The sequence below is a fragment of the Otolemur garnettii genome, unplaced genomic scaffold, assembly GCF_000181295.1.
Source record: "Otolemur garnettii isolate 467f Iridium unplaced genomic scaffold, OtoGar3 scaffold00027, whole genome shotgun sequence".
Classification (NCBI taxonomy): Eukaryota; Metazoa; Chordata; class Mammalia; order Primates; family Galagidae; genus Otolemur; species Otolemur garnettii.
The window spans coordinates 17,227,036-17,239,527 of record NW_003852422.1 but is presented as its reverse complement, the minus strand read 5'-3'; the positions used below and the strand labels follow the sequence as shown (position 1 = coordinate 17,239,527).

The 12,492-nt window shown below is 42.8% G+C and overlaps 1 protein-coding gene across 1 annotated transcript in view; it reads right to left on the bottom strand.

Moving 5' to 3' along the window:
• ATP8B1 (ATPase phospholipid transporting 8B1) overlaps window positions 1-12,492 on the bottom strand; it is a 142,768-nt gene that overhangs the window by 50,232 nt on the left and 80,044 nt on the right. Inside the window, exons 3-6 of the mRNA XM_023512364.1 lie at window positions 7,051-7,148; window positions 5,106-5,219; window positions 2,282-2,380; window positions 2,103-2,164 (exon numbers count right to left, since the gene is read on the bottom strand). Of these exons, the coding sequence (XP_023368132.1) occupies window positions 2,103-2,164; window positions 2,282-2,380; window positions 5,106-5,219; window positions 7,051-7,148 (373 nt within the window). The remainder of the gene's footprint in view (window positions 1-2,102; window positions 2,165-2,281; window positions 2,381-5,105; window positions 5,220-7,050; window positions 7,149-12,492) is intronic.

Here is a 12,492-nt window from a genome sequence, read left to right as displayed (position 1 = left end):
ACATTTATATTCTATACTTAGTAAATTTCACATGTACCCTTGTAAGATGCACCATACGCGTGGTCTCATTTAAATTTCTAACAAATCAGCATGATAAAAAGTTTTAAACTATAGTATTCTGTTTTAAAGATTTTCCCACACACGAAAGATCTAACAGACATGATAAGCCCACTATAACTAATTAATTTTTCTAGAGGCAGACATTTAACTACTAGGTTAATATTACTATCTCCCATTCATGTATGGATAAAAAAAATAGACCTGGAGGCCCAGCGCCCTTAGGTCAGCTCTGTTAGGGCACTGGCCACATGCACCAGGGTTCAAACCCAGCCTGGACCTGCTAGACAACAACAAAAAAATAGCCAGTTGTTGTGGTGGGAGCCTGTAGTTCCCAGCTACTTGGGAGGCTGAGGCAAGAGAATCGCTTGTCGCCCTGGGTAGAGTGCTTTGGTGTCATAGTTCACAGCAACCTCAAACTCCTGGGCTCAAGCGATTCACTTGCCTCAGCTTCCCGAGTAGCTGAGACTACAGGTGCCTGCCACAATGTCCAGCTATTTTTTTAGAAACAAGCTCTCGCTTTGCTCAGGCTGGTCTTGAACTCATGAGCTCGAGCAGACCACCCACCCCAGCCTTCCAGAGTGCTAGGATTACAGTTGTGAGCCAGTGCTCCCAGCAAGGCCACTGCTTTGGACTACGCTTCTGTATTTGGCCCCAAAAGACCAGACTAGAAACCAAAATGCAGTAGCCCATGCTGAAGTTACATGTCACCAAACTGAAACTGAGTTGTAACTGGCCTTCTAAGAAGTCAGGAGAAAGAACAGTCCAATTTCCCAAACAGGATTGGTTTCAGTCATAATAATAAAGTCCCCTCTGCTTTAATTGTTAACTAAAATATAATCTGAAGGAATCCGATGTTAACTGATCAGGTATTTCTCTATTGTTCTGTTTTCTTCTTCCCATCTTACAAGGAAAGTAACTTAAAATGACTAATATGCTTTTGTTCCTTGTTTTTTGCCTTCTTCAGCCCTTCTGTCTGTCTATAAAAGTAACCTCTGCTGGGCTCACTGCAACACTTATTCTATTTTATAGAATAAAATGCTGCCTGATGGATTCTAGAATCATAAATAAAGTCAACGAAGATCTTTAAATTGCTGTAATTTTGTCTTTTGACACGCTTGAAAGGTAAATTTTAGAAAGCTCCTTATTTGCAAGGGGAGAAAGCTGTCTAAACATGTTCATGGCCTAGTGTGGTCTATATTTGAATTAGACACAGTGGCTGTAAATCTCAAATGCCTAAGCTCAAGGGGATCCTCCTTGAAGTTATTTTCCTCCTAAAAAGCTTTTGACTTGGGCCTTAGTCACTATTTTTAGTACTTGAATTTGCAGTTCTGCCTTGAGGCTCTTGCTCAAAAATCACTGAGCTGTTACTTTGGTCGCAGTCGACTACATTAATTTAACAAACACTTTTTGAGAACGTCCTACGTGTCAGAGGCAGGATAGTGTCCTTAAGAAACTTACAAACTAGGACAGAAGATGAGACACCTTCACAAAGAATTTTAATGAAATTCATATCATTGTAAAAATGATGAAAACAAAATGCTCTGACAGAGGGAAGGGAGGAATCACGTTAGCTGGAGAACCTGTGTGAAGGTGTCAAGACACAGGAGCAACGCACTGATGCAGATGAGCTCAGGAGGCAGAAGGAGGCGTGTAACACTGGAAGTGCTTGTGATAACACCTAAAGCTTCAGCAGGCAACAGTTCCTAATCCAATCTGGGTACAGCCTTGGAACCACAAAGGGAATACAATTCTTTGCAAATTCTGAGATTTTTTGCTTCTCCTTTTATTTTTTATGTTAGGCATTAGAGTTAAGGTTAGGGTTAGAGTTAGGAGTGTTAGGGTTAGGGGTAAGGGTCAGGGTAGGGTTAAGGGCAGGTGTAGAAGTTGGGCTGGGGTATCAGTTCTTTGTAAGTTAAAAGGAGCCTTTACAATTAAAAAATTTATGTATTCTTAGGCTTCTGTGTCCTAATAGTTATCTCTAAATACATTTCTATACATTTTTATCCTTGTAGCTAAGTTATAACTTAAAGAAGACACCATACCTGCCATCCTTAATCACTTCACACGTCCTATTGTTGATTTCCTTATCCATTTTATGGCGAGCCTTGAGAAGAAGATGGAGAAATGCTGTTTGAATCATCTCAGTACATAAGGTATGAATGCCAAACTAAAATAAGCTCAATGCACCAACTGAGTAGAAAGGTGCAGGAGAAACCCTTACCACATCGTCCACCAGGTCTTTGATTGCAGTGACGCCCAGCACCAGAAGCAGGGGCACAAGTGTAGTGTACCATGCAAGGGTGGAGATTTGAGGAATTGCCTAAGAGGGGGGAAAAAGGCTTATATAGGTGCACATAAAGGCATATTGAGCTTACAGCTAACTGATTGCTAATTCTAAGTCTCATCACCATCATCACCCAACACTATATCCTGCTGTACCCAACCAAGCTCCTGGTGCCCAGGCTAGAGTGCTGTGGCATCATCATAGCTCACAACAACCTCAAACTTGGGGCTCAAATCTTCCTAAGACTTCCAGATAGCTGAGGCTATAGGTGCCTGCTACAATGCCCAGCTAATTTTTCTATTTTTAGTAGAGACAGAATTTCACTCTTGCTCAGGCTGGTCTCAAACTCCTAAGCTCAAGGGATCCTCCTGCCTCAGGCTCCTGGAGTGCTAGGATTACAGGTATGAGGCTCTGCACCCAGCTGAGAAGCAAGTTTAATAAAGATCTCTTGTAACTATCCTATTGATCACTGGGCTACATAATGTAGTTGTTAAAATGATGGGACTTGGTGGTCAACTCCTGGATCGGCGTGGCTGAGCTCTACCACCTAGGGGCTGTGGAACTTTAAGCAAGTTACTTTATTATTATTCTTATTATTATTATTTTTTTTTTTTTTTTGAGATGGAGCCTCAAGCTATCCCCCTGGGTAGAGTGCCATGGCATCACGCTCACAGCAACCTCCAACTCCTGGGCTCAAGCGAGTCTCCTGCCTCCGCCTCCCAAGTAGCTGGGACTACAGGCGCCCGCCACAGTGCCCGGCCAATTTTTGGTTGCAGCCATCATTGTTGTTTGGCAGGCCTGGGCTGGGGATTCGAACCCGCCACCTTAGGTGTATGTGGCTGGCGCCTTAGCCACTTGAGCCACAGGCGCCGAGCCTATTCTTATTATTTTTTGAGACAGAGTCTTACTTTGTCACTCTCAGTAGAGTGCCACAGTATCATAGCTCACAGCAATCTCAGATTCTTGGACTCAAGTGATCCTATTGCCTCAGCCTCCCAAGTAGCTGGGACTACAGGCACCCGCCACAATGCCCAGCTATTTTTTTTCTTTTTTATTTATTTTTTTAAATTAGATCATAGCTGTGTACATTGATACTGTCATGGGGTACAGTGTGCTATTTTTACATACAATTTGAAATATTCTCATCAAACTGGTTAACATAACCTTCATGTCACTTTCTTAGTTATTGTGCTAAGACATTTATATTCTTCATTTAGAAAGATTAACATGTACCCTTAAAAGACAAACCATAGATGTGATCCCACCAATCACCCTCCCTCCACCCATCATCCCCCCTCCCTTCCCCTCTTTCTCCCCTTCCCCCGTATTCTTGGGCTATAATCGGGTTATAGCTTTCCTATGAAAGCTATTAATTAGTTTCATAGTAGGTCTGAGTACACTGGATACTTTTTCTTCCATTCTTGAGATACTTTGCTAAGAAGAATATTTTCCAGCTCCATCAATGTGAACATGAAGGAGGAAAAGTCTCCATCCTTCTTTAGGGCTGCATAGTATTCCATGGTGTACGTATACCACAATTTATTGATCCATTCATGGATCGATGGGCATTTTTTTCTTTTTTAGAGATGAGGGTCTTGCTCTTGCTGAAGCTAGTCTTAAACTCCTGAGCTCAGGCAATCTACCACCTTGGCTTCCCAGAGAGTTAGGATTACAGGCATGAACCAACGCACCTGGCCAAGCAAGTTACTTTAGCTCAATAGCCTTTAGTTCTCTGTAAGATGGAGGGTATGACAGGATGTAACTCATAGAGTACAAGAATGAAGTGAATATGCAAATGGCTGTAATGTAAATGGCTGTCTAGGGCTATTACTATTACCCTGGTTTGGATTGCTGCACCTTAAGAGATGATCACTGGGGTGTGAATGGAAAAGAGAAAAATCACTTCTTCCCACAATACTAAGAATATGCAAAACTCCACCTTTATAACAGGAACATCCTTTACTATCAGGTCTTGTATTTTACTAAATCTGTTGAATATCCATTTCTCCCCATTGTCATCTTTCCACACATTCTCTATCCCCACCCAGATACACAGGCTACCACTTTCATAAAACCGCACAGGGTGAATCTCAGCAGGTGGTGCTATTTTCCAAACCCAATGTTTGATGTAAAGACTCTGATAAAGTCACTTGGGTATGCTATCCCTTGTAGCCCACACACTAGGTACTCAAGGTCGCTTCCAGGCACGAGAGTATGTGGTCCCTTGATTATAGCAACAGTTCCTATACAGATAAACATCACGCTCTCCAGATAAGTGAATTCTTTGCCACAATTAAGAAAAAACTTTAGGAAAAACTAGGCCTTTTCTAATGTGAAACCATTTCATGAAAAATAATTTATGGAGATCTATGACTAAAATATAAATAAGAATTGATAAAATTCTTGGCAGAAATTAGGCATTTAGTATAAAATTAAAGGATGAGCACAAAAAAATGAGTTTAATTGTAAGGTATAAGGAATTTTACAAAGTGAACATTTTAATTTTATCTACTTAGGGATACCAGTTTTAACACATCAGTGTGATACCACTTTTAAAATAAAAAAATCAGAATATTTTCATTTGCTCCCTTTCCCTGTTCATTTAACAGACTGAACCAGTTCTGTGTACAAGATACCGTTGCCTCACATACGGAACCTTCATGTGAAACACTTTCAAGATTATTCACGATATGTATCTACAACTTAAATGTTATTACGTCAACATGATTCATAACAGATTAAAGATACCAAAGGGCATTACCTGCAAGATAAGAAGGCCCAGGAAATACAAATTGGCTGCTCTCTTAAACTGCTCAAACAAATTCATTGGTAGAAAGGTAAAAGCGTTGTACTTATATGTTTTAATTGCATTATTCTGTAGGGGAAAATAAAAGAAAGTCATTCTAAATGACACGGTACATTTATCCCAGTGTGTATACACATCTGCAAAAAAAGAAAAATCACTAAGTCTCACAGCCTACAGTGATACAGGAATACAATCTGCCAGTCAGAGAGATACTGAGATTTCTTTAATTCTAGACGAGCCTTAAAATGACTACTTGGAGTCTCATGTCAAAACAGTAACAAGATACAGATGTCAGACCATGACCAAATGAATCCTGCTGTCGGATTCCATGATCCATGAGAGCCTCTTCACAGCACGCAGACATCAACGTGGGCAAAGCAGAGAGAGGAACATTTTTACTCACAGTAAGGGAGGGATTGGGGCTACTATGGAAGAAAGACCCCACCACGGATTGAATTGTGTCCCCTAAAAGGTATGTTCAGGTCCTAACCCACCTGTGAGTGAGATTTTATTTGGAAATAGGGCCTGTGTAGATGTACCCAAGAAGAAGGCATACATACAGGACTAGGGCAGGCCCTAATCCAATGACGAGTGCCCTCAGAAGAGGAGGGAAGTTGGGCACAGAGAATAGTTCCTTGTGAAGACGGAGGCTGAGAGTGGAATGATGTGCCTACCAGCAAAAGAACGCCAAGGGATGACACCAAACAGGAAGAGGCATGGGACAGCGTCGTCCTCAGAGCCTCCAGCAGGAAACAATCCTGCCGAGAGCCCCCAATAGTGAGAGAATAAATTTCTGTGGTCTCACGCCACCCAGCTGTGCCTTAAGGCTTTATTACGGCAGCCAGAGAAGTCTAAAGCAGACACCTTACAACCCTAAGCACTGGGTGATCTTTGTTATATTTCAAAGATAACAAGCATTTTTTAAGTGAAAATATCTTTAAAGTCTCTAAAATCATCCTGGGCAAAGGAGGAGAAGATAAGTTATTAAGATTCCTTTCAAACTCATTACTTTCGAAGGTAAAGCTTCTGCGATATCCTCGGATATTCTGTTCCAAAACCTGTTGATGAGATTTGCACATACACAGGGAAACTTCCTATTTACATAATTCTGTTTTGTTTTGTTTCAGGTCATTCCCACCCACCCTGAGAGCAAACTTATAAAAATGACATTCTATAGAAATAACAATGATCGTCAATAGCCCCAGGGTAGTGATTACCTGGGAAGGCAGCTGTAGCATCAAGCTAGCACACATGCCCACTACTGGAATAAACTGGGGTTTTGGGGTTTGGTTTTGAGACAGAGGCTCACTTTGCTACCCTCAATAGAGTGCCATGATGTCATAGCTTACAGCAACCTCAAACTCTTGGGCTCAAGTGATCCTCTTGCCTCAGCCTCCCAAGTAGTAGGGACTACAGGTACCTGTCACAAGGCCCAGCTATTTTTTAGAGACAGGGTCTCACTCTTGCTCAGACTGGTCTTGAACTGATAAATTCAGGCAATCCACCCAACTCAGCTTCCTGGAGTGCTAGATTACAGGTGTGAGCCACAGCACCTGGCCCATTTTTTTTTTGTTTTTTGAGACAGCGATCACTCTGTTCCCCTGGGTAGAGTGCCATGATGTCATTTTTCACAGCAACCTCAAACGATTGGGCTCAAGCGATCCTTTTGCCTCAGCTTCCCAAGTAGCTGGGATGACAGGTGCCCACCACAACGCCCAGCTACTTTTTTTTTTTTTAGAGACAGGGTCTTGTTCTTGCTCAAGCTGGTCACAAACTCCTGAGCTCAAGCAGCTCACCCAACTTGGCTTCCCAGAGGGGTAGATTACAGGCATGAGCCACTGTGCCTGGTCTCAAAACTGGGTTTAAATAAAAATAATTTGGAAAGTTAAAATCAACTTACCGCATATTTGCTCTCCTTAATACAGAAGAACTTTGTGTTCATAAAATGAGGTTGTTCATGGTACTTTCGATCATTTGCCTTGACTTGCCATGTACACTCTTTAAGAAAGAAACAGAAAAAAGCTGGTAAGTAGAAAATTAGCATGTTGTCAGGAGCTGAATTGTGTTCTCCCCAGAAGTCCTATCTCCTCCCCTTATCTGCAAAAGGAGGCTTTATTTGAAGCAGGGTCACTGTAGATACAGTCAAACTAAAGTGAGGTCTTTAGAGTAGACCCTACTCCCACAGGACTGATGGCCTTATAAAAAGAAGGAATTTGGACAGTGAGATCAAGGAAACATGAAGAGGCACTGCAGGAAAATGGCCATCTACAAACCCAGAAGAGACGGAGAACATAGCTGGTGGAGGAGTCCCCAGCTCAATATCGGAATGCCTTGATGAAGGCATAAGCATGCGGCTGCTATGAATTCTCAAGGAGGCTACAGAATTAAGAAGAAAACTTGAGGAAGTACCCTGTGCCTTTAGGTCCTCCACGAGCACGAATGACAGATGGACTTCCCAAGTGATACACAGAGTGGGTGAAATAGCTTTTGATAATCCCTTCCCATCAGGCAGAAGAGAAAAGTTAACAAGTAGCATGGCACTACTATATTTGGAGACAGGAATACATTAAAAAATATGTACAAGAATTATAAAAATATCTCTTTTTTTTTTGTGACAGAGTCTCACTTTTTTGCCATGGGTACAGTGCCATGGCATCATGGCTCATAGCAACTTCAAACTCTTGGGCTCAAGCGATCCTCTTGCCTCAGCCTCCTAAGTAGTGCCCCAGCTAGGTTTTCTATCTTTAGTAGAGACACTCTTGCTCAGCTGGTCTCCAACTCCTGAGCTCAGGTGATCCATCCGTCTCGGCCTCCCAATGTGCTAGGATATAGGTGTGAGCCACCACAACTGGCCCTAAATATACCGATCTTAAATACTCCAATATGATAATAATATAATCAAGATATCATACTTTTGAAAATGTTGTATTTCATTTTTTAAAAATGACTCATTTTCCTGGACTTCTGCTTCCTAGGAAATATAGATAATATTGGAAAAGGGATAAGTGTAGACTACTAAAAAAAAATGCAACGAATTCACTTGATTATTTATCAACAAAACATCTTCTCAGCGGTTTTTAAAAACCACGAAACCATTATCAGGCATTTTCCTCCACGTCACTGGTTGTCATTCTTCAGGTAATCATACTGGTTGTGTTATAACAAATGAAAATGTTCCCAGCATCTTTCCAACTAAAGTGCAACTTTATCAAAAGGGAAAATGAAAAAGGAACGACAACACTACTCATATGCCCTGTAATAATGCGACCAGCGCGTTCCATTCCGCTCAGAAAGGAGATCTACGTGGAGTAGGTAACAAAGACATTTTATAGGGTAATCTTGATCCATTCTATTTCATGGTAATTCACACACGTGTGTTTTTAATAGCTGACTTTAGTTCACAGATGACAGGTGGCATATCCCAGACACAAATGTTCCAGAACAACGTTGAGATCTACCGTCATAAATTTTAAGGAGAAGGCTAAAAAGAAAAACAGATGAGATTCCTCCAGAAGAGAGAAAAGGCCAGTGATAGGGGAAATAACTCAATCTTGGACATAGTTAGAAGGAAAGAGTAAGCCGCCCTATTAATGAGCTGGATATAAGGAGCTTGCTCACCCTCCTTTGGTCCACACTCAGCTCTGTAAGTTCACTTCACAGTTCAGCCTTCAGCCAGTGCTGGCTCTATCTGGTCCTTGCATTATACCCTCCTCCCCCACCTGCTTGATTTGGATGAGTCAGACAGAGAAAGTGGCATCTGACCTCAAGTAGGAACAGCCAGAGGTTATCAGAAATGACCTTCTATCTCTAATTTTTACACTTTTGCTAAGATCATGGTGAGCCTGGAGAAAGTAATCAGTAATCTTCATCTGCAATCCTACCACAGGAACACTTCTACTTCAGAAATCTGATTGCAGTCAAGTAATTGATAACCCTACTTCCATTGAAGGGTCCTTATTTGACCTAATTCAGAGAAATCAAGGGGCAAACCAATTGATGTCTTCTGATTTTTCCTTGAGTTTTGAGCTAATTGCTCGAGTAAGATTTTAACCAGAGCCCATACAAATGTGAAACAGTGCTCTGTGTGGTCAGATACATCTGCAGAAGACATTCAAGGGAATTGCTGGTAAATTAAAGGCTTTGAGAAGTCCTATAGTAAAGAAACATATTTAATCCAGACTTTTCAAAATTAACGTGACAACAGGCACTTAAAAAAAAAAATCATAGGCTCAGGGTCCGTAGTACAGTGGTGCTCCAGCCACATACACCAAGGCTGGCAGGTTCGAACCCGGCCCCAGGGTCTGCTAAACACCAATGACAACTGCAACAACAACAAAAAAATAGCCAGGCATTGTGGTGGGCGCCTGTAATCCCAGCTACTTGGGAGGCTGAGGCAAGAGAATTGCTTGAGCCCAAGAGTTTGAGGTTGCTATGAGCTGTGACGCCACAGCACTCTACCAAGGGCGACATAGTGAGACTCTGTCTCAAGAAAAAAAAAATCACAGAACGCCTATTAATGTGGGCTGAGAATGTTGCACTATAGCACAGGCCTTTAGGGAGGATGGCAAAACAGCACTTGGAGGAATTGGCTGTTTTGACCAAAACATTCAAGTTTGTTTATTCATGTCCAAGCATGGAGAAGAAAACTTGGCTGGACATTTGGACCGCAGAGCTAATTTACAGAAAAAGTGAGCATCTTGCCTCATTTTCTAAATGGAAATATTGACAAAGGAAAAAAAGAAATAATAAACTTAATCAGAAAAAAATGCACCTTTACCATATGGCCCTTTAGCTAAAAGCTAGAAAGCTAACAAGAACTGTGCCAATAAAGCCATTCATGTTTGTGTCCACAGATGCGTTTAACAGCCACCACATGTGGTTCCAATCACCCCCCAGCCTGGTAAATGTTTGTGTCATCAATACATCTAAACACTGCTACGTGACGTCCAGAGTGTTCCCCGGGTCACCAAGTCCTTTGATCACTGCCATCTGGAAGAGGAGGTGGCTTCAAACTTGTGCCTCATCTTCTCAGCAGTGGCTCTGGACTCTTGCCTACAGATCCGCCATCAACGACAGAGCTGCACTGGCTGCTCTGAACCACAGCAAACCAGGAGAGTAAAACACATCGAAGTTTAACCCTAAAAAGAACATTTAAACCCAGACAGTGGAAGAGAGAAGTGGAAGAAGGACATAAATAGATCGCACAAAGAGGGAATTCAAATGGCTGCTGGACATGTGAAAAGATACCCAGGGTCATAAAAGAGAAATGTTGTTGTTCAAGGAGGTCCAAACTTCCATCCCCAAATGGCAAAGTATCAGTAAAGAGCAAGAATTTGATGACACTCTGGGTTGAAAAGAAAGTGAAGAAACAGGTGCTCCAAGGTAGCTCTGAGAAATTGGCCGTATCTCAAAATTTCACATGCACACGAACAGATGGAGCAAGTCCTCGTCTAGGAATTAGTCCCTATGGGCTACTCCACGTGGCCCTGTCTATCAGAAAGCCGACAAACATCTGAAATGCCCATGAGGAACAGCTGATCAAACACGCAGTCAGCAAAAAAGAAAGAAGTGGCTTGACAGCATGGAAGGAAAGTCCTGCCCACGATACTGGTAGGTAGGTGGCCAGAGCACGTGAGTCTCAGCCATCCTGTGCTTCCAGTTACGTGGTGCACAAAATTAATACACAGCATGAGCGTGTACACGTACATGTCCCTAGGGTAACAAGGGCACCAGTGTGTATAGCAAGTATTCACTGCACATATGAGTGTGTGTATATCTCTGGAAAATAGATGAATGAGGACGGAAGAGGCAGGGAGGGAAACTTCATTCTTACCCTGGACCCTTTTATGATCAGATTCATTTGCATGTATTGCCTTTTTTAAAAAAATATGCTTGTGATTATATCCTTCCCTCTGTTGGTTTATACATAAAGCAAATATGTTAAGTTGCCTGAGCCTGGGGCAAGAAAGGATGAGAACCAAAGAAATGAAAATGAGAAAAAGACAACCCCATGATCCGAGTTTAAGCGACTGAATGGAAGGAGAAGCCCCAGATGAACTGCAGGATTCGGGAGGAGGAAGTCTAGTTGGGAGAAGGATGCATTTTAGTTATGCTGAATCGAAGATGTCCATGGACATGTGGTAGAAATGTCCACCTCAGGTTGTAAAGTCAAAGGCTGCTCTTGGCCTCTGGCAGAAAGAAAAAGAAAGGAAAAGGGTTTGGAGGGGGAAAGAAAAGGAAAAGGGAAGGAGAAGGGAAGGGAAAAAGAAAGGAAGGGGGCAGGTGGGTCATGCTGATAAAAACACCACGGCCTAACTCACCCTCTAAGAACATGCCACTTACATGGACGCATTAAAAACCAAAACCCAATCGACTGGTCTAAGCCAGAATTGCAGCCTGGGAACTAGAGCTTGGGGCTGTCTATAACCTCATGATTAAGAACAAAACTTCTTCCTTTTTTTTTTTTTTTTTTTTTTTTGCAGTTTTTGGCCGGGGCTGGGTTTGAACCTGCCACCTCCAGCATATAGGACCGGTGCCATACTCCTTTGAACCACAGGCGCTGCCCAAGAACAAAACTTCTGTCACTTCCCAGGACAAGGCTGCACCATTCTTGGTCATTTCCTCCTCCCTCATCACCAGCTAACCAACAACACCTCCACTTGGCCATTAGAGTAAGTCCCCAATCCTAAGTCCACAAGCTCCAAAACAATGACTCTTTCCTGGACCTACGGGGCTCTTCCGCTCCATTACTCTCCCCAGAGTGGTCCTGTCACCGGCTGAGGCAGAATGCATTCCCCACCAGCAGCCGTAACAGCATCTCCCAGTGTCCCTGCTCTCCCACAATGTAACCTTGGCCCCCCTCACTGAGAGGGGCCCTCTAATTTCCCTTCCCTTGAATCAGGGCTGGCCTTCGTGACTTGTCTGTAACCAAGAGAGTGTGGCAGAAGTGATGCCACATGACTTCCAAGGCATAATCAGCGAAGGCAGCAAGGCTGCTCCTCTCCCTCCAGACGCCAGTTCCCCAAGTGGCCCCTCCTGGGACTCTTCCCTGAGCCCAGCACCATGCTGGGAGAGGCCCAGGTCTCACAGAAGTGCTCTCATCCAGGGTCCCAGCTGAACCTCTAAGCCATCCAGCTCAGGTGCCAGACATGGGGGTGGAGAAGCTTCCAGATGAGTGAGGTCTCTGCAGTTTAAGTCACCTCAGCTGAGTCCCACACACCACAGAGCAGACAAGCCCCTCCCTACCATGTCCTGAGTCCTGACACAGCATCTGCGAATATCAGGGAATAGTTGTTTTCTGCCAAAAACTTGGGAGTGTTTCTTCTTTAATATTTAATTTTAA